The sequence below is a fragment of the Oncorhynchus tshawytscha genome, linkage group LG06 (genome assembly GCF_018296145.1).
Source record: "Oncorhynchus tshawytscha isolate Ot180627B linkage group LG06, Otsh_v2.0, whole genome shotgun sequence".
Classification (NCBI taxonomy): Eukaryota; Metazoa; Chordata; class Actinopteri; order Salmoniformes; family Salmonidae; genus Oncorhynchus; species Oncorhynchus tshawytscha.
Window position 1 is genome coordinate 63,049,089 of NC_056434.1, and position 23,194 is coordinate 63,072,282.

The window sequence follows — 23,194 nt, forward strand, 5'->3', positions numbered from 1 at the left end:
ACAGGCACCTCCTTAGGCCAATCAGCCATGCTGTGCAAAGCAGGGCAACATACACTGTCACATGGCAGCCATGAAGGCAGAGTGTGTTACTCTCAGGCAGCCAGGCAGGGAACCAACTGGGCAAACAGAGGCCTGGTAAACACCCCCCCTGACGCACACACGCATACGTGCACACGCGCGCACACATACACAATGCACTGGGACAGCTGCCACAGCACAGGGGGCAATGTTACAGTTGTGCCATGGCGACCAGTGTGACACACAGACTGTGAACTATGGGACAGTGGCGGAGGGGGGGGCACATCCGGCCAGCACACAGCACCCCCCGCTGGGTGAACAAACAGGCCTGCAGAGGGCTCCTTACAGGCTCCTTACAGAGCACACAGCCTCCAATTAGCATGAATGGCACTTTAAGCATGTGGAAATGCAGCAGGTTTTTGGTATGCTAAAGAAGGGATGAAGGATGGGTCCAGAGGATGAAAGTATTTCAGAGGGATAAAGAAGAGAGGGGATAAAGAGGGCTCAGAGAGAAAAACAGGGTGCTGGTGGAAAAGGGCAAAGTCATCAAAGTGGCTCGGGATCAAGCCATCTTCAGGGGTGGCCTAGCTACAGACTCTTCATTTAGTCCATACAGTGAACTGGCCCTAAATTACTATGCTATCTCTCTATTGTAAGGGAAATATAAAGGAGTACTCAACCTCTCATAGCAAATTGCTGTGGAGCACATTAAAAAAACAAAACCACCATCACGGTTTCTGATGATAAAATAGCAATCTTAAAAGATTATTAATCCTTGTATAAAATGATGAACAATACTCAACAATGGCAATTAAACTGTGAGGCAGTCTTGCACTCCTCTTCCTCTTCCTTTCTCACCCCACCCTCCAATGGCCCCAATTGAGATAACAGGTCCTAATGCAACAGCAAACACCAGAGTGGCGGCTTTGGGGAGTGCTGTGTGATTAATGTGTCCGATTAAGGCGCTCACAAACTTATCTGAAAGCAAACGGGGCGAGTGGGCGTACGGGCCGGAGCTCCTATCGGGCACTTATTGCCCGCAGCAAGACTAATTACACTAATTAATGGGGCCGAGCTGATAAACTCAACAAATCTCCCACCTGTGTGTATGACAGTGTCCCATGCTCGCTGTGAGACAGAGCCTGCGCATGCAAGCACATGCACGAGCACCAGTCCGTTGGCCAAACTTCTGTCCCTCAGGCAGGCTACTGTGGTGGTACTGCAACTGGCTCCATAGCAAATGGAACAGCTGCACCCCCACTTTCAAAATAGGGGTGCAAACATTTTTGCGCCCCCCAATTTTTTTTACTAGAAAATTACCATGATCCATTAGGTAATTTGTAATTTTCTGTGTTTCTTTTTTTTGTGATCAAATGTTTTTATTATTTTTTAAACAAGGTACACAAAACAGGTACACATGGACAGAGAAACGAGTGACAATACCGACCAGGCGCCAGACTGAAGTATGTTGTGAGATGATAGGGCCAAATTTTGAGTTTGCAATGTTTGAGCGGGATATCAGAATGGATTATGTCTTGGAGTCTGTAAGGGGCAACTCATTTCCTCCTCCATTTCAATGATGAGCAACGTTTTGAGCTAGTCTGCATTAACATAGATGTGTCCATTTGATATATGATATAATAATTAACAGAATGCATTTTGCACCCTCTCCCCAATCGCCTCAGTTCGAACGGCTTCGTCCACTCAACGTTTTGCATTGCTCCTGGCAACACAGTTATGGTTCAGTGCAGTTAGAAAGCACGCGTCGCACCACTGATGTTTGAAATGAAAAAGCACCTGCAAAAGAAACGTGTTTGTCTATTTTATTGTGCTGTTATATTCGTATCGTTGTCCGATGGTGTTGGTCCAGGGGTGTTGTTGTTACATACTGTATAATTTGACCTGCGATCACCAATAGCAAATTCATTGTATCGTTTCACTTTCCATGTGAGAACCATGATGAGCATGGGCATCTCCGATTTGGCGTCGCTGTAGCGCAAACTTGAGTAGCCGTCCATCAGCCTACCAAAGGTTGCACCTTGGCAGAAAACTGCATGTCCGGTAGCTCGCGGGCTGTCAATGAGTAGCTCTCGCAAGTAGATAGTGAGAAATACTCAGTAGGCCTAATATTACGTGATTAAATATGAAATAATTCTCCTCCCCAAACTGTTTACAGGCATTTAACACCATTCAGCATTTTTGCGATATATTTTCCCAACTTCAATCGGTTAAATAACATTGTTAAACCAAATGAAAAAACACAGGATATTTGTGTCTGGATAAAACAGTTCTGCTTATGGGCCCGGCTCCATGAGGGGGCAAAAGGGGACTTAGACCTCTCAGTTGAATATTGTGCCACCTCATTTTCCCCCCCATGTCCCTATATAAAAATAGCTAAAAGGTTCAAAAGATTGTGTGACAGGTTGCCGCGAAATCCGTATCTCTGCTGCGCTGTGTCAGCACCATGGACAGAGCGTGTGTGTGTGTGTGTAGCGGGCATATAAAAAGCCACTGGAACGGGTTTCCATAAAATTCATTTCCATAAAAAGCACCGTTTGTGGTAGGCTATGTGAATGACGTAAAAACGCCACCGTCATTTTTGATTTATAAGGAATGGGTCAAGTTTACAGTTGAAGCTGCTTCAACCAAATTCATCACCACTAGAGTTTAGTTAGCTTCTTAGCTAGCTGTATAAGGCGTTAATGTTATTAGCCTAGAGTGTTTAGCTCTAACCAGCTAATCTGCCACAATGGATATCAGAAACCAAATCACACAGAGGCCGCCACCAAACCCAGCAGCGATGATGCTGCCGAGCTCCAGCTAGCTCTCTGTGAAGTGCTTACCCCCCTTCCACAAGTGCCGCCAGGATAATGGCTCCACATTCCCCTCCAACTCCGACTGTTCCTGACGATCTTGGAACAGAGACAGCAAGCCCAGGTTAGCCTAGAATTCTACCCTAGCCACAGGTTTTCTGTCCAACAATGTCAATTTAAGAGTAACTGGTTCATATGACCAGAGTAGCTGCAATACTCAGTTACTGCAGATGCACAATTTTGGTTCCCATGTCAAAAGTTCTGTATTGGGTCCAATGCTAACGCAGACAAAGCCTTCATCCAAGGCAGATATTCTGACTGGAAGCAAGCAAAAGATTCGGAAGGCCCGCATCAAGCAAGGAGCATTTGAAATTAGAGGTCCCCGGATTAATTAGGGCCGATCTCACGTTTTCATAACAATCGGAAATCGGTATTTTTGGACACCGATTTGGCAGTTTTTTTTTTACACCTTTATTTAACTAGGCAAGTCAGTTAAGAACACATTCTTATTTTCAATGACGGCCTAGGAACGGTGGGTTAAGACTTTTACCTTGTCAGCTCCGGGATTCAATCTTGCAACAGTTAACTAGTCCAACATGCTAACCACCTTCCTCTCATTGCACTCCACGAGGAGCCTGCCTGTTACGCGAATGCAGTAAGAAGACAAGGTAAGTTGCTAGCTAGCATTAAACTTATATTATAAAAACAATCAATCAATCATAATCACTAGTTAACTACACATGGTTGATGATATTACTAGTTTATCTAGCGTGTCCTGCGTTGCATATAATCAATGCAACGCAGGGGGATGATTTAACAAAAGCGCATTTGCGAAAAAAGCACAATCGTTACACGTCTGTACCTAACCATAAACACCAATGCCTTTCTTAAAATCAATACACAAAGTATATATTTTTAAACCTGCATATTTAGCTAAAAGAAATCCAGGTTAGAAGGCAATATTAACCAGGTGAAATTGTGTCACTTCTCTTGCGTTCATTGCACGCATAGTCAGGGTGTCACACCCTGACCATAGTTTGCTTTGTATGTTTCTATGTTTTGGTTGGTCAGGGTGTGATCTGAGTGGGCATTCTATGTTGGATGTCTTGTTTGTCTATTTCTATGTCTGGCCTGATATGGTTCTCAATCAGAGGCAGGTGTTAGTCATTGTCTCTGATTGGGAACCATATTTAGGTAGCCTGGGTTTCACTGTGTGTTTGTGGGTGATAGTTCCTGTCTCTGTGTTTTGCACCAGATAGGGCTGTTTTTGGTTTTCCACGTATATTGTTTTGTAGTGTTCATGTTTATCTTTGTTTATTAAACATTAATCAATATAATCACGCTGCGTTTTGGTCCACCTCTACTTCACCTAAAGAAAACCGTTACAGAATCACCCATCACAACAGGACCAAGCGGCGTGGTAACGGGCAACAGCAGCGAAAAGAGGAAATAGACATGTGGGCGGTCGACCCAGGGAGAGTGCCGGAGCCCGCCTGGGATTCGATGGAGCAGTGCGCGGAAGGTTACAGGAGAATGAGGTTGGCGAAGCAAGCACAGCGGCGCGGACGGAAGCCAGAGAGTCAGCCCCAAAAATTTCTTGGGGGGGTGGGCACAGGGGGAGTGTGGCAGAGTCAGGAGTCAGACCTGAGCCAACTCCCCCCGTTTATCGTGAAGAGCCAAGGAGGAGCTCAGAACCAGAGCTGGTGTTGGAGGTGAGCGAAGCAGAGACTGTGAAGGAGTTAATGGGGAAATTGGAGGAGAGAGATATGAGGGAGTTGCTGTGTTGGTGCATGAGACACGGAATTCCCCCGACGGAGCGTGTCGAGGATTTGATGACACCTGGGTCAGCTCTCCATACTCGTCCTGAGGTGCGTGCTAGTTGTCTGGTGAAGACTGTGCCAGCCTCACGCACCAGGCCTCCTGTGCATCTCCCTAGCCTTGCATGTCCTGTGCCATCTCAGCACTACAGTGCTCTTAGCAGTGCTAACCGTGGCGAGCGTGGTGCTGGTCAGGCACCATGTTATGCGGTGGTTCGCACGGTGTCCCCAGTACGTGTGCTTAGCCCGGTGCGCTACATCCCAGCTTCCCACATCTGCCGGGCTAGGGTGAAGATCCAGCCAGGGCGGTTAGTGCCAGCCCTGCTCTCAAGATCTCCAGTACGCCTTTACGGTCAGGTCCATCCAGTGCCACCTCCACACACCAGCCCTCCGGTGGCAGCTCCCCGCACCAGGCTTCCTGTGCGTGTCCTCGGCCCAGTACCACCAGTGCCAGCACCACGCATCAGGCCTACAGTGCGTTCCACCTGTCCAGCGCTGCCGGGGCCTTCCTCCTCTCCAGCACTGCCGGAGTCTCCCGCCTGTCCGGCGCTGCTGCCGGAGTCTCCCGCCTGTCCGGCGCTGCTGCCGGAGTCTCCCGCCTGTCCGGCGCTGCTGCCAGAGCCCCTCAGCCCGGCGCTGCTGCCAGAGCCCCTCAGCCCAGAGGCGCCAGAGCCCCCGCCCCTCTGTCCCGAGCCCCCAGCCCTCTGTCCCGAGCCCCCGCCCCTCTGTCCCGAGCCCCCGCCCCTCTGTCCCGAGCCCCCGCCCCTCTGTCCCGAGCCCCCGCCCCTCTGTCCCGAGCCGCCGCCCCTCTGTCCCGAGCCTCTGTCCCGCCCCTCTGTCCCGAGCTGCCGCCCCTCAGTCCAGTGGGGTCATTAAGTAGGGTCGCCGTGGCCAGGAGGCCATGGAAGCGGACAAGGTGCGGTCTAAGACTACGGTGAAGTGGGGGCCACGTCCAGCACCAGAGCCGCCACCGCGGACAGATGCCCACCCAGACCCTCCCCAATAGGTTCAGGTTTTGCGGCCAGAGTCCGCACCTTGGGGGGGGTACTGTCACACCCTGACCATAGTTTGCTTTGTATGTTTCTATGTTTTGGTTGGTCAGGGTGTGATCTGAGTGGGCATTCTATGTTGGATGTCTTGTTTGTCTATTTCTATGTCTGGCCTGATATGGTTCTCAATCAGAGGCAGGTGTTAGTCATTGTCTCTGATTGGGAACCATATTTAGGTAGCCTGGGTTTCACTGTGTGTTTGTGGGTGATAGTTCCTGTCTCTGTGTTTTGCACCAAATAGGGCTGTTTTTGGTTTTCCACGTTTATTGTTTTGTAGTGTTCATGTTAATCTTAGTTTATTAAACATGAATCAATATAATCACGCTGCGTTTTGGTCCGCCTCTACTTCACCTAAAGAAAACTGTTACACAGGGTATATGCAACAGTTTGGGCAGCCTGGCTCGTTGCGAACTAATTTGCCAGAATGTTACGTAATTATGACATAACATTGAAGGTTGTGCAATGTAACAGGAATATTTAGACTTGGGGATGCCATCCATTAGATAAATTACTGAACGGTTCCGTATTTCACTGAAATAATAATCCGGATTCTACCATATTAATGACCAAAGGCTCGTATTTCTGTGTGTTATTATGTTATAGTTAAGTCTATGATTTGATATTTGATAGAGCAGTCTGACTGAGCGGTGGTAGGAACCAGCAGGCTCGTACGCATTCATTCAAACAGCACTTTCGTGCGTTTTTCCAGCAGCTCTTCACTGTGCTTCAAGCATTGCGCTGTTTATGACTTCAAGCCTATAAACTCCCGAGATTAGGCTGGTGTAACCGATTTGAAATGTCTAGCTAGTTAGTGGGCGCGTGCTAATAGCGTTTCAAACGTCACTCGCTCTGAGACTTGGAGTAATTGTTCCCCTTGCTCTGCAAGGGCTGCGGATTTTGTGGAGCGATGGGTAACGCTGCTTCGAGGGTGGCTGTTGTTGTGTTCCTGGTTCGAGCCCAGGTAGGAGTGAGGTACGGAAACTATACTGTTACACTGGCATTACTAAAGTGCCTATAAGAACATCCAATAGTCAAAGGTATATGAAATACAAATCGTATAGAGAAATAGTCCTATAAATACTATAACTACAACCTAAAACCTCTTACCTTGGAATATTGTAGTCTCATGTTAAAAGGAACCACCAGCTTTCATATGTTCTCATGTTCTGAGCAAGGAACTTAAACGTTAGCTTTTTTACATGGCACATATTGCACTTTTGCTTTCTTCTCCAACACTTTGTTTTTGCATTATTTAAACCAAATTTAACATGTTTTTTATTATTTATTTGAGGCTAAATCAATTTGTATTGATGTATTATATTAAGTTAAAATAAGTGTTCATTCAGTATTGTTGTAATTGTCATTATGTCAAATAAAAAAGTAAAAAAATTGGCAGATTAATCGGTATCGGCTTTTTTGGTCCTCCAATAATCGGTATTGGCGTTAAATCATAATCGGTCAACCTCTATTTGAAATACATTGCACTGTAAAAAGAAAACAAGTTCGGAGTGCTATGGAAACTGAGGTGTCAACACTTGTTAATGACAGGCAGCTGGCAAGAACTATTTTCCCACTTTGACAAACGTGATCAGTCAGCACAGACAAAGCATTCTACACCCAAGGAAAGCTCAACTAATCCAACTGGCATTTGAGGGGGACCTTAAAAGAAGATTTTGGGGAGAATGGAATTATCGATTACTCAGAAAGTTCAACTCTTCTGAAAAGGTAAGTAAAATCTAGCTGGTTGGTTTTGATCAAAATCTTGGTGGCATGGCCAGTGGTGTCATTTTCTGCAAACACCTTGGGTACGGAATGGCAAAATGACTTCTTTAGCCAGACTATATTTTCAGACTACTAGACTATGGTGCTGTGGTGCTGATAGAGCGCAACGAAGATATCGCGACAACCTGTGCCTTCCTGGTCAAAAGCAATGGTCTCGGCATTTGAACTCATGTTTATTGTGGTACAGCGTGATATAAGCAGAATTCAACATGATTCCAATGCAAGAACCCAAATTACGCCCCTGGGTAGAGCTACATATCGCTACGTTTCATTGTAGAAATAGATAACCATTGAAATCGAATGTAGGCTTCCTTAGTAGCATACTGCTTTTCCGTGGTTGTACATGGAACTGTACGTTTTGGAAGCGTGCTTACGGTAGGTCGGCATTGCTTAATTGATCACACGGGTAGGTCGCATTTGAGCAAAAGAAGTGTATTGTGCCATATTGCAACGTTTTGCTTGAACTCATGAGCTGCATGATGTTTCATGTTTGAAGCGGGTCTATAGGCCTGTTTATTTGGCAAGACAGCTGTGCATGGCTGCATCTTGCTGTAGTAGGCTGTTTTGTATTTTCCTTTTGTTTACTGTGTTTGTTTACTGTTAATGTAACTAGCCAAAATAAAGATTGTGCCATGCCTTTATCGATCTATAGTACGCCTACCGCCGTTTTGATCTGTTCACATTCATTCGTAGTTGTGTTGGTGTTCTAAGCCAAACTGCTATTCAGTATTTTGTTTTGCATGAATAACTAGGCTACTACTTTCAGCATTTAGTTTGCATTATTCTGATATGACAGCTGTGTGTACGGCTGCATTCACATAGGCTGTAGGGTAATTCACCTATTACATATCTTGTCGTCTATATTTACTAGGCCTGGTTTTAGTGTGTAGGGTGCTGTTCATTGTGCTGGAACAGCGCAGCAAAGATGGGCTACAGATTTCACACCAACCTGTCACTTCAAAAGCACTCAATGGTCTCTGCATTTGATTGAACCTTATGTTTATTGTGGTGGTAAAGAGTGATATAAGCAGAATTCAATATAATTCTAATGCAGTAACCCCCCCGAAATTGCATCCCCTCACCGATTCCAACTGCTCCCTTAGTCACTTTATCCTGGTGCCGGGGTCTGTCTACTTGGCTGGGTAAGTAATATCGACCAAATATGCCTTTTCTACCCTCTTTGCATCAAGTATGTACGCTGCTGAGACAAGTCAATTAAAAAAGTGTTCATGTTGACAATGCTCCACACAACGGCGCAAAAAAAAAAAGTCAAGACCCTCACCCTCCCAAGCTTCTGAACCCCTACTTCCAGACAAAGTCAGGCGCCCAGGCTTGGCTCAGCTACCTAAACAGTTTAGTTTCTATGAACCACCGGTGGCTGTGTGTGATGTATAATGCACTGTGAATAATCTGTATTCATAATGGTGGAAATAATTGGAAACGATGTGGTCAAATGTGCACCGTTGAAAACATCCTCTTTAGTTGGGCTTTAACCTCACATGAAAAATGTACTGACTTCAACACGGGGACTCCGTTCAAAGCCACTACACCCATTACTCATTCTTCATGTGGGGTTTAATGTTTGACTGCCTGCTGTGACATGACTCATGATAGGTTTGTCCAATAAGTGTCAGTCGTATGTTTGGGCAGTACAGAGGATTGGCGAGGTGAAACCTTAGTATCAATCAGACCTGGGTTCAAATACTATTTGAAATCTTTCAAACACTTCTAGCATTTGCTCTAGTCCTGAAGTGCCAGATGGGTGGGCTTTGTACTTTTGCAAGTATTCTCTTGGTTCCATTGCACCAGACCAGCTCAATCAAGCCCAGCTAATTCAAATAGTATTTGAACCCAGGTCTGGTATCACTCAGCCTCACCAGGCCAATTGAGAGCCTTTGTCCCCAGGCTGCAGTCACACAGCACTGGTGAGCGTCATACAGGCCAGGCCCCTGTTCCATCCTGTCCCACATTTCCTATCTCCCGGCCAAATGCCATTATCTTGTTCTACATAATGACCAATATGTGAAAAGCCAAATAGGTGACAAGCCAAACATATTTAACGAGGGCAATATAAACTAGTGACTATCGGCAGGGAGCTAGAGTTAAGAGTTATTCGAGTATTAATGACACAAGGGCAGAGGTCAAGAGGGGCATCATGGGGCTAAGGTCACATGACCTAGTGTTACGGGGCTGTACGGACGCAGAGATTGGCAGAGCTGTCAGGTTATTTTAATTTCACTGGAAAAAATAAATAAAATGTAATGATACCTCCCCCGCTCAGCCATATTTGTTTACCGTTGTCAGGGGAGACTTGGCAAAACAAGGCAGGAAAAGAGGAGAGACACCTCCATTTTCATTCACAAAGATCAGCCACACAAACTGCTATCAATAAATCTCCCTGAATGTTTGCTCCACATTTCAGGGTTGGGGAGCTCTCCGCCGCAACATTGGACCAACACAAACACCGTGTCAAAACACCGTGTTGCTCAGAGTTTGTGTGTGTGTTCACATGTGTGTGTGTGTGTGTGTGTGTTGGACAGACTGCTACTCTCTGTCCAAGAGGTTCTGTATCAGTAAAGAGCTGCATCTATTCTGCAGCCCCCCTTTCACTCAAGAGGAAGTCTTGAGCGTCTATTTTAACCCCTATATGTACCAGAGGAGTTTAAACAAAGGCTCCCTCTCATCCCAGTGAAGCATCAGCGCAGGAAAGAAGCACACAGACACATGGCCATTGGAAATGACCAGCTATCATCACACTACAAAAGCCCCTCGTCATTTTTTTATGGCTCCCCAGCAGTTGAATGATGGATGTGTTGAGAGTGTAAAGACAATGTTCCTCCTCAGCTGATGATAACGCTCGATCTCCTCTACACTCCAGCGAATAATACCAGCTGTGTGTGCTTGCCTTAGGATCCCTCTCTTACAGTAGTTAACGAACATCTGTGGTACTCCATAAACTGAGTCACGCGCCTCCGACGGAGTATAGGAGAACCTTTCAGAGGAGGAGAGGAGCTAGAACAAGAATGTCCTTCACTTGGCTTGCCATCAGACACACGCACGCACACACACACACAGTGACATCACTCTTAAGATGCCCAGGGGGCAGGATCTCGATGTCTTCCTCATTCTGCAGGGAGAGTAGGAGAGTCAGTGTAGGGCCTCCCAGGTGACGGAGCTGTCTAAGGCACTGCATCGCAGTGCTAGAGAAGTCACTACAGACCTGGGTTTGATCCCGGGCTGTGTCACAGAAGGCCACGACCGGGAGACCCATGAGGCGGCGCGTAATTGGCCCAGCTTCGTCCGGGTTAGGGGAGGGTTTGGCCGGCCGGGATGTCCTTGTCCCATTGCGCTCTAGTGACTCCTTGTGGTAGGCCGGGCGCATGCACGCTGCCTTGTGTCATCAGCTGTAAAGTGTTTCCCCCAACACATTGGTGCGGCTGGCTTCCAGGTTAAGCGAGCAGTGTGTCAAGAAGCAGTGCGGCTTGGCAGGGTCGTGTTTCGGAAGGCATGGCTCTCGACCTTCGCCTCTCCTGAGTCCGTACAAGAGTTGCAGCGATGGGACAAGACTAACTATCAATTGAATATCACGAAATAAAAACATCTAATAAAACATTTAAAAAGGAGAGTCATTGTGTTAAGAACTGTTTCCAAATGGCCATACTGACACATTCACAAATTCAATTAAAGTATTCAATGAAAAAACATCACACTCAGTAATGTGCTCTTATCCATTGGTGAACTCTTGGAAAATCTAAGACGGCCATAAATTATAATGCAAAGCATTCAGTTGCTTGTTTTCAACTAAAACTTGTTTTCTGTCTTTATTGAAGGGACAGGGGACGGATTAGTGCTTCGAGAGCATGTACTGGAGATTTGGCAGATCAACACTTATGTCATTGGACCAAATGCTATTTTCCTCCCTAAACTAATGGCCAACTGCACAGGTAATTTGTTTTTCTCAAGGTCTTCATCCCCCTGCACTGTAAATGCTGTGTATTTTCCCAGGGGGGAAGTCACTCTTCGGCCCATCCTCATAGACCCGCCATGTTTGGAAAATGTATGCTAACTTGCCAAGGTTGGTCCCGGGGCGCTCCCGGCTTCCTGTTAAACACCAAACGGTGAAGAGAGAACCGTTTATCAGCCTCCCTCGTCACCCACCCTGCCCCTCCTCAGCTCACGACCTCCTGGCCGATTCGCCCCTCTCCACTACTCCTGCTCTTCTCCCGCCCTGTCTAGACTGGGCAAACACAGACGCATGGGGCTGTAGTCATCCTTTCTAGCTCAAGCGCCTTCCCATATTTGTCTCTTTCCGCTCTCACCTCTCCATCTCCCCTTCCACCTCCTCCATATCTTTTTCTGTGTGGGGGACTCATGGGGCCGTATGGAGTTAGAACCGCAGTCTGGCTGATGACGCTCAAAATCCCCTCAGAACCCATTCAGGGTAACCTGGTTAAAGCACAAATAAATGATTCCCCTACTCTCTCATTGTTTTACTGAATTCCCCCCCGCCAGGGTTTATATTACATTTTTGCATCGATCTTAGACAACAAAAAAGGGCAAATAAATTTGATAACGGGCAGTACTAAAAGCCTTCTCCTAAATCAATAGAAATATATGCATAACATAAGTTACTCAACCTCCTTATATGTTTTAAGGGAGATTACCGTAGTTATGCTACTCCAGCAAACTGAATCAAATGTAAAATTGTAAGTATACCATTCAGTTATTTTCAGTCTTGGGGCCATGCTGTCATTTGTTACAAAGATGATTGTCAACCTTTGCACAAGAACCTTTCTTGAAAATGCTCAGAAGAGCGTTCATGGAATGGATGGCGCTTACTAGTTTGATCATACGTGATTGGTTTCCAATTGACAGACTGCGCCTCATTCCCAACTACCAAACTCCGACACATATCGCCTTTTAAAAAACGTGTGTGTGTGTGTGCACTCCCGTGTGAATGGTATACCCCTTAGCCTATCAGCGTGCGGCAGCCAGCTGGCACCAGGTACAACTCTCGCGGGCTGCGGCCAAATTCCACACCCCGATGGCTGAGTGCTTAGACATGTCACGGCCAACTTTGACAGACAACTTCTTGAAGGTGAGCAATATGAATTTACAGCTTGTTGCACATTCCATAAATGCAAACACAACACACGAGTATGTGTGGGACAGACAATGAAATAACATATAGTCTCAATAACACTATAGTGTCTTCTTCAAGAAATGGAATGGAACCTCCAGTTTGTAGTGTTTGGCCTTTTACTGCAGCCTGGTTGAGGGTGAGAGAGAGGATCCTCATTTTTTCGCTGTTACACATTTTCACAACCTTACACCTACAGTTCTTGCCCTGTATTCACAAAGCATCTCAGAGTAAGAATACTGATCTAGGACCAGGTCCCCCCTGTCCATACAATCTTACTCATTATGACCTAAAAAGACAAGACTGATCCTATATCAGCACTCCTACTCTGAGACTCTCTGAGAATACAGGCCCTAATCTCTAAACAAAAATAATTGATAGTTTTGATGACGTCTTTATACCTGGCAACATGCTCAATGTCCTAAAACACAGCGACGACGAGGCTACGGTTTTCCACTCACTTTTCACAAGTGGACAAACTACAACATGCTGGATTCTTTGATAGATTAAACACGAGTAATCAGTATTGACTTATCGATTGAATGCAAGCGAGAGTGTGTGTGTGTGTGTGTGTGTGTATAGAGGGCCTCTCAAGGCCTGTGTTAAGCGGAGTAATAACCTCACAGATGGTGAGGGGCTGGTCCGGAGCAGGCTATGTGATGGAGAACAATCTTTGACTGCTTGATTGCTCATGGAGCACAAGGGAGCTCTGACAGGGGGAGGATGTACACGCTGCGTGTGTGTGTGTGTGTGTGTGTGTGTCTGTTGGTGCAAGTGTGTGTTATGTGAATGGGAGGAGGGGTTTGTTTAAGTTTAACTAGGCCATTTCTACTCATTACACCACTTACAATGACGTGGCTTTGTATCAGACACTGAGTGGATCAAATAACATTTCCGATGCTGTGCCGAGGTCTCCTCAATTTGATGAATTGTGTTTCCAAGTAGGTGAAAATCATTTGTATTCATTCACAGCAGCCTGTTCATTCACCTGGCAGGGAAACGATGATTCAATATTATATTATGGATAGATAGGCGCAAAAGTCACAGAGTGTAAAAGGACAATAAATCCAGCCGTCACTTTATGCAAAGCGATGCAAATGGGGTCCCTGATTAAGAGACAGAGTCATTTAAAAACAGTGACTGCCAGGACCTTGTCATACACACACTCCCTGCCTGCCCCGCCCCTTGCCCGCCACTAGAGCAGTTTATCAAGTAATTATTGTTTGATTACAGCGTTTCATTATCTGCACTGATTGAGTCACAACTGGCGGCAAAGGTCAAGCACCATTATCGCGCCAGAGCCGAGACATATTTCGATGCAGGCCGGGTGTGTGTTTTCCCTCCCTCTCCTCTGAAAGGGCTAATTGCAAATGCATTTGTTTGAGGAAGAGGAGACAGAGTAGCAGGACCTCCGCCCCAATGTCCCCCAACTCCCACCGTGATGGAATATCAATGCAGGCCGCCTCACACTCACACAGACACACAGACACACACACACACACACACATGAACATATAACCAAATGCACGTACACACACACCCCCAGGGGAGCATTTTAGGAGCACATCCAATCATACTAAACAATTGATAACCATCAAACATATATTTGGCATAAACAAAGCCATTTGGGCCAAGAGGGATGATTGAGTAATGTTAAGGCCCCATACCCTAAATGAACCAAAACATCAGCCTCTAGTACACTGCTGATTTACTCTGCTCTTCAAAGATGTGGTGCTGCAGTGAGGTTCGTAGTAAGGTCCCCTTCTTTTCTTAACCCACTCTTACCATTGGATAGAATGTGTACTTCCAAAAAAGTAATTCAATCTGTCGGTACCCTACACTGTTGACTGACTCCTGGATAACTATGTATTGTAGCTACTGTAACTTGCACATGGTTCGAGTGAGATGTGAAGGGTATAAGGGTCAGGGCCGCCATTTCAGGGGCAATGATAGTGGAGGTGAGAGAGTAGGCACTTTATGGGGTTATAGACAGGGGAAGTAGGTAATATACAGGATAATAGACAGTAATAGGTAGGTGCCAATATAGGCACCAATTACTGTGCAGTGTAATAGATAGTTTCATCCCTGGAAGACCATTATTGATTTAATTGGTGATTTTTGGCTCTTGTACCATACTATTATGGAATAACTGCCTTTTTAAAACACCACATGCGTCAGTATGGAGTGGTACAAGAAATCCAATTTTGTTTATAATCCCCCATTAGATAACAGGAGTGATTGAGTTGAATAGGTGTGGTTCACAGACATGGATTCATAAGGAAACATTGAGAGGATTTCATACCTGGGAGGAAAGGAGATCTCCAGCTCGTGCAGCCGTTCCTTGAAACAGGACAGCTCACTGTCAAACTGTAAAAACTGTGAAGAGAGAGAGAGAGAGAGAGAGAGAGAGAGAGAGAGAGAGGAGGGGGGAGGGAGGGAGAGAGTGAGTGATAAAGGGTTTATTTCTTTACAGAAAGTAATATCCACTATGTCAGTCATCACTCACTGAGTGAATAACTATGAGAGTGCGAGTGTGAGGCGCCTGCGTGCATGAGTAAGTGTTAGATAACAATTGTGTTAGCTTTGTTTCTCTCCTTTTTCGACGTGTGGATTTGTGCCTTTGCCAGCATACTGCACAAGTGTCATGAACAGTGTGGTGGTACATGAAGGCAAGTGTGTGAGAACAGCTAACCAGTGTTGATGTGTGCGTCTCTGACCTGGCTATTCCAGAGCCATCCCTGTCCTATCGCAGCCCCCAGTTTGCTGCCGAGGGTGTGGGTCTGTCGCTCTACGCTGACAGCAGATCCAAACAGTCTTCATCAATCATGTCCTGTCTCACAGCTGCACTCCCTCCGACTGCACCAGCACAGACGTACACCCCCACTCCATCCCCCCCTCTCCCCCCTTCCCAAATCCCATAAATCATTAGTGAGAAGTGCAATTAGCAGCTCCTTGTACACATTAATTATCTGGGCGATGAGCAGGTAGCAGGGGCATCTGCATCGCTGGCTCCCTGAGCGACGGACAGGTATCTGGGCAACCCTGCAGGATACATACAGACCCTGCCCCTTCCTGACTGACTGGCAGCTAGCAGGAACATACCAGAGCATGTTCATTCGGTGGTAAATTGACACCCTCAACAGAACACATATCAGATTTAGTCTGATGTGGTCCTCTACACTTCCTTTGTGATACTGTCAGTAGTTATAAAGCTAGCTTGACAATAACATTACATGGCTGTACGACGTGTAACAATAGAGTGAATGGAATCACCATCTAGGACAGTGTTAAAACCAAACAACCAGCCAAACAGAGGGTAGGGAAGGGAGAATTGTCAGAGGAGTGGTGTCTTACCAGTGGAATACATACACATCCATCAAATCAAATTTGAGTTGTCACATGCACCAATTACAACAAGTGTATACTTTAGTGTGAAATGCTTACTTACGAGTCCTTTCACAACAATGCAGTTAAAAAGTAAGAAAATTAACAAATAGATCAAAATAAAATACTATAAAATAACAATTATGAGGCTGTATTCAGGCTATATACAAGGAGCACCAGTACCGAGTCAGTGTATTGGGGTACGAAGAAGTTGCGGTGATTGACTGAGGTAATATGTACATATAGGTTTGGTAAGGTGACTGATTGAAGTACTATGTACATGTAGGTAGGCGGTGAAAAGTAGAAAGTACGGGTAGCCGTTTAACTGTTCAGCAGTCTTATGGCTTTGGAGTAGAAGCTGTTCAGGAGCCTTTTGGTCCCAGTCTTGGCGCTCCGGTACCGCTTGCTGTGCGGTAGCAGAGAGAACAGACTGACTTGGGTGGCTGGAGTCTTTGACAATTTTTAGGGCCTTCCTCTGACACCACTTGGTATAGAGGTCCTGGATGACAGGGAGCAGTTGCCATACCAAGCGGTGATGCAGCCAATTAAGATGCTCTCAATGGTGCAGCTGTATAACTGTTTGAGGATCTGAAGGCCCATGCCAAATCTTTTCAGCCCCCTGAGGGGGAAGGGGCGTTGTCATGCCCTCTTCACGACTGTGTTGGTTTGTTTTGGACCACGATAGACCTTTAGTGATGTGGACACCGTGGAACTTGAAGATCACGGCCATCTCCACTACAGCCTTGTCAATGTGAATGGGGGCATGCTCAGGCCACAATCAGCTTTTTGTCTTGCTGACATTGAGGGAGAGGTTGTTGTCTTGGCACCACACTGCCAGGTCTCTGACCTCCTCCCTGTAGGGCTGTCTCATTGTTGTCGGTGATCAGGACTACCACCGCCGCGTTGTCAGCAAACTTAATAACGGTGTTGGGAGTCATGTGCGGCCACGCAGTCGTGGGTGAACAGGGAGTACAGGAGGGGGCTAAGCACGCACCCTTGAGGGGCCCCTGTGTTGAATGTCACTGTGGCGGATGTGTTGTTGCCTACCCTCGCCATCTGGGGGTGGCCTGTAAGAAACTCCAGTATCCAATTGCAGACGGAGGTGTTTAATCCCAGGGTCCTTACCTTAGTGATGAGCTTGAAGGGCACTATGGTGTTGAAAGCTGAGCTGTAGTTGATGAACAGGATTCTCATGTAGGTGTTCCTTTTTTCCAGGTGGGAAAAGGAAATAGAGATTGCCTCTGTGGATCTGTTGGGGTGGTATGTGAATTGGAGTGGGTCCAGGGTGTCTGGGATAGTGGTGTTGATGTGAGCCATGACCAGCCATTCAAAGCATTTCATAGCAACAGATGTGAGTGCTATTATGGGACAATAGTCATTTAGACAGGTTACCTTGGCATTCTTGGTCACGGGGACTATGGTGGTCTGCTTGAAACATGTGGGTATTACAGACTGCGTCAGGGAGAGGTTAAAAATGTCAGTGAATACACTTGCTAGCTGTTCAGTGCATGCTCTGAGTATACGTCCTGGTAATCCATCTGGCCCAGCGGTCTTATGAATGTTAACCTGTTTAAATGTCATACTGACATTGACTACGGACAGTGTGATCACACAGTCGCCTGGAACAGCTGGTGTTATCATGAACTGTTCAGTGTTGCTTGCCTCGAAGCGAGCATAGAAGGCATTTAGCTTGTCTGGTAGGCTCACATCACTAGGCAGCTCGCGGCTTGGTTTCTCTTTGCAATCCATGATAGTTTGCAAGCCCTACCACATCCGAAGAGCGTCAGAGCCGGTGTAGTAGGATTCAATCTTAGTCCTATATTGAAGCTTTACCTGTTTGATGGTTTGTCGGAGGACATAGCAGGAATTTTTATTAGCATCCTGATTTGTGTCTCACTCCTTGAAATCGTCAGCTCTAGCCTTTAGCTCAGTGCGGATGTTGCTGTAATCCATGGCTTCTGGTTAGGATATGTACGAACGGTCACTGTGGGGACTACGTTGTTGATTAACTTATTAATGAAGCCCGAGACTGATGTGGTAAACTCCAAAATGCCATCGGATGAATCCCGGAACATATCCCAATCTGTGCTAGCTTAGCATCCGCCTCATTGGACCACTTCCGTATTGAGCGCATCACGGGTACTTCCTCTTTGCGTTTTTGCTTGTAAACTGGAATTAAGAGGATGGTGTTATGGTCAGATTTTCCAAATGGAGGTCAAGGGACAGCTTTGTATGCGTCTCTGTGTGTGGAGTAGTGATCTAGAGCTTTTTCGTGGTTACAAATTGTTTAAGTTTCCCTGCATTAAAATCCCCGGCAACTAGGAATACCGCATCTGGGTGAGCATTTTCTTCTTGGCTTATGGCCTTATACAGCTTGCTGAGTGCGGTCTTAGTGCCAGCATCGGTTGGTGGAGGTAAATAGACACCTACGAAAAATATAGATGAAAACGCTCTTGGCAAATAGCGTGGTCTACAGCTTATCATAAAGTATTCTAACTCAGGCGAGCAGGTCCCCAAGACTTCCTTGATATTAAAGATTGCGCTCTTTGTCAACTGTTGTTGACAAAGAGACACCCCTCCCCTCAGCTTACCGGACGCAGCTGTTCTGTCCTTGTTCAGGCACGACTCCGTGAAACATAGGATATTACAGTTCTTCAGATCACGTTGACAGGATAGTATCGAACGGAGCTCATGCAGCTTATTTTCCAGTGATTGCACGTTTGCCAATAGAAAGGATGGTAATAGCGACTTATTCACACGGCGTCGCATTAAAAACCCTGCACGTTAGCCTCTGTAGCGCTGCCTCCGCCTCCTCCAAATGACGGGGATTTGGGCCTAGTCTGAGATGAGCATTATGTCCACCTCCGATTTGTTCAAATAGAAGTCCTCATCCAAATTGAGGTTAGTAATCACTGTTTTGATGTCCAGAAGCTCTTTTGGTCATATGAAATGATGGCCAAAACATGTACGAAACTAAAAATGTATAAAAAAACAAAATAGCACAATTGGTCAGGAGCCCGTAGAACGGCGGCCATCCACTCCGGCGCCATTCTATCAATCCACAATCCCAACATACATGTTTATAAGCTAGTTTAAAACTTGATTGACATTATCACATACATATGTGGGGTACATTTACATGTCTGTGTATTTCTGTATGAGCAAGATTATGTGGGTAACTGCGAGTAGCCAACTGTATGCATACTTACGTGTAAAGTGTGAGCATCAGTGTCTGTGTGTGTGTGTGTGTGTGTTTGTGTATGTGTGTGTGTGCCAGTGGTGTAGAACAGTGGACATTACTTTCCAGGCAGTGGGACCCTCAGACAGAGTCTCTGTGGTTCAGGAGGGCAGATGTGTAACATTCATCAAACTCACAGGAGGCAGGGTCACAGGAGAGCTCACACATTGTGAATGAGGAATGGAGCCCGGAGGATGCGCTACACGCTTCACTGTGCGCCACCACCATCCTCCCAATGACATGCTCCTAGTGTGTGTGAAGAGTCCTTAGTGGAAGAGTGAGCCAGCATATAAGTTTGTAACTGAGAGAATGTCAAGATGTACAGTAAAAGTTGGTGTGTGTGTGTGTCTGATAATATAAATAATTGACTGTAAACATTTCTAGAGGTGCAGAATGTAATTGTCACTGTTTGTGTGTGCACCTCATGTCTGCGTCTATTCTTACCCTAATAGAGTATCTGGGGGTGTGTGTGTACACCGGTGTGTTTCTTTGAGTGTGTGTGGACAGGTGTGTTTGACTCTGTGGAGCTAGTGCAGCCGAGATGAGAAGTGACACCTTTAAAAAGCAGCAGATGAGCTGTGTTGGGGGGTGATGAAGCGCACTGTGTATCCATGATGTGTGTGTGTGTGTGTGTGTGTGTGTGCACGTGCGTGCGTGCGTGTGTATAGAGCCTCTAAGTGAATGTTGAGTAATTCATTTAGGTTGACTGGAAAACCCAAGGGCTGAAATTTCACACTACATTTCATCCCGGGTCAATTAAGCATAATGATTTGCTGTTCTGGTAGGTCAGCAGTAAAAAAAAATCCCAGTTTATATTGGTTCAAGGGCTCGTTGCATTATAAAGATGGCGGAGTAGTTTGTCAGCTTGAAATGACCTTGGAGAGGGCTGCTAGCTGATATGGCTCAGGCAATATCATAGACAAGGAGAAAGATGAGGAAGTGCCCCCCCCCCTAAACAAGTCCAGTGTTCATATTTCTTACTTCGCCTGAATGAGCAACACACACCTAAATCACCGTAGCTGTGATTGTTATAAGAGGGAGAAGTTGAAGGGACAGAGGGAATAAAAGGTATCTGGGCTGACTGTCCCTCTAACCCAGCTTGTGGTTGTCCAAGCCCATAATTGTGCAATGATTTACAACATGTCAAACTATCCCTCTGACAACACCTGCTGCCATTAAAAGCCATCAATAAACACAGAGGTGAAAGGTCATTTAATTTTATTTTTAAGCCACACACTTGGCTGTCATTGCAGGGCCATATTTTTTCTTCGTTTTATGAGATCTTCATTATTTGTTGTGGAAACAATAAACTGTCGCTGACAGGGAATAGCCGACCGCCTTGAGAGGGTCAACCCAAACAAATACAGCCAGCAGGCTAGAGGCTACAGACTCATTATACTCTCTCTTATCATACACTACATGGCCAAAAGTATGTGGACACCTGCTCGGTGAACACCTCATTCCAAAATCATGGGCATTAATATAGAGTTGGTCCCCCCTTTGCTGCTATAACAGCCTCCACTTTTCTGGGAAGGCTTTCCACTAGATGTTGGAACATTGCTGCGGGGACCTGCTTCCATTCAGCCACAAGAGCATTAGTGAGGTAGGCAGGGATCCAAACTGGTGAGGGCCCAAAAAGGTGACACTTTTTTGCAAAAAAATCCCTGCCAAGGGTAAATGCAGGTTTTAACTAATTAAACAACAAAGAATAAGATCTACATGATCAGTCTCTGTGTGTAAAATAAAAAGTGGTTAATGTGAACCTGACTCACAGTTAAAAAATGTAAAGAAAGCAATCCAATGTTATTTGTTGCCAAGACTTTACTGCAAATGACACTCAAGTCTTGAAAAAATACAATACACTAATATCGCAGTTAGCCATGACAGTTTTTATAATAGAACGCTTGTGACCACACACATCTAAATACAATGTACCAGAGCATGATACCCTTACTTGGCATAACTGATCTTTTTCAGGCAGAGAGTACACCTGGCATACCCTTTTTTATCCACTGTATTGAAGAAGTGAGAAAGTGTGTGGTGTTCCTTTCACCTCCATAGTGGCATCCAGTTTAAGCCAGGTCCAGCTCCAGCTACACTTGATCCCTGAATCCACTTGTTTAACAAGCAATGCCTCATTTTCACCTAATTCTCTCATTCCGAAAATTAACCACATACTGTAGAGGGAAAACATTAGTTCACAGATAGTAGTTAGTTCATTAATTTGTTAACATTTCACACAGATTGCCAGGGTCCAGTAAGCAACGAACGTGTTATAACTTGAGGAACAGCAAGGAGTTGTATACCAGTTAATACTGTAGCGAATTGGTTAGGTTACTACGTAAGCTCATCTGATGTTGTAACATTAGCTAGCTAACGTTAGCTGTGACTTTATCAGCCAGCACATTTTCACATCATAAACACAATTATTTGATCAGTTAAGTTGGCTAATGTTGCTCAACATCTCTCTGGCTAGCTAATGGAGAATTTGATCCAGCTAGCAAGATAACATTACTTAAAAATGCTAACAATAGTTGTTCCACCACACTTTCTCCCTCACCTCAAACTTTCCAAATGCCAGTTGTTTTTCGGTTACTGCTCATGAAGTACAATTCATCACCTTCTCACCCCATGTCTCTGTGGTCAGGCTTCTCACCTACCTCTTCGTTACTGTTTTTTATTTTACCTAAATTTAACTAGACAAGTCAGTTAAGAACAAATTCTTATTTTCAATTACAGCCTAGTGGGTTAACTACCTTGCTCAGGGGCAGAACGAGAAATTTTTACCTTGTCAGCTCGGGGATTCGATCTTGCAACCTTTTGGTTACAAGTCCAAGTCTAAACACTAGGCTACCTGCCACCCCACTGACAAACTGCCTTTCCACTCTCTGCTGTCTTTCCAGAGTGTATGCTGATGCTGTAACTAGCAAATTGGTTGTCTCTTCAGTCGCGTGCTGCATTCTGTTGTTATGTGAACGATTGGCTGAGCCTTGGATACAGCCAGTATTGCTCCAAACGCGCATCACTTGTTCGCATACTGCCAGTAGTGATCCAAACACCCCCCAAAAACCTTTCTCATCGAATCTACACAAGTCACATAGGTCACCTATTTTGGATTCAAAACTCGGTGACTAGTTTGCGTCCCTGGGTAGGGCACTGATGTTGGGCGATTATGCCTGGCTCGCAGTCGGAGTTCCAATTCATCCCAAAGGTGTTCGATGGGGTTGAGGTCAGGGCTCTGCGCAGGCCAGTCATGTTCTTCCACACAGATCTCAGTGAACCATTTCTGCATGGACCTCACTTTGTGCACGGGGCATTGTCATGCTAAAACAGGGAAGGGCCTTCCCAAACTGTTGCCACAAAGTTGGAAGCACAAAATCGTCTCGAATGTCATTGTATGCTGTAAGATTTCCTTCACAGGAACTAAGGGGCCTAGCCCGAACCATGAAAAACAACCCAAGACCATTATTGTTGGAGGTACGCCATTGGACTGTGGAGCAATGGAAACCCATTCTCTGGAGTGATGAATCACGCTTATGCGCCTGCGTGCAGTTTGAACCAAGTTTCTAACTAGTGCTAGCACAATTGCTAACTAGCGTTAGCACAATGACTGGAAGTCTATGGGTATCTGCTAGTGATGCACAATATGACATTTTTGTCCGATACCGATATCCAATATTTTCCTAGCCCCAAAAAAACATACCGATACCGACATTTACAATTTTAACAGCCTTTTAAGCATTCTAGTACAGTTAATTAAATAGTTAATTAACACACACACACATAGACCAGCGGTCTAAGGCACTGCATCTCAGTGCAAGAGGCGTCACTACAGTTCCTGGTTCGAATCCAGGAAGTATCACACCTGGCCGTGATTGGGAGACCCATAGTTCGGCACACAACCAGTTCGCGTCGTCCAGGCCATCAATGTGAATATGAATTTGTTCTGACTT

At 45.7% G+C, this 23,194-nt stretch overlaps 1 protein-coding gene across 4 annotated transcripts in view; it reads right to left on the reverse strand.

Moving 5' to 3' along the window:
- LOC112252846 (inositol polyphosphate-5-phosphatase A) overlaps positions 1-23,194 on the reverse strand; it is a 277,551-nt gene that overhangs the window by 8,478 nt on the left and 245,879 nt on the right. For all 4 annotated transcript variants that reach the window (XM_024424512.2, XM_024424511.2, XM_042323491.1 and 1 more), the window contains exon 12: positions 14,922-14,995. In XM_024424512.2, the coding sequence (XP_024280280.1) occupies positions 14,922-14,995 (74 nt within the window). The remainder of the gene's footprint in view (positions 1-14,921; positions 14,996-23,194) is intronic.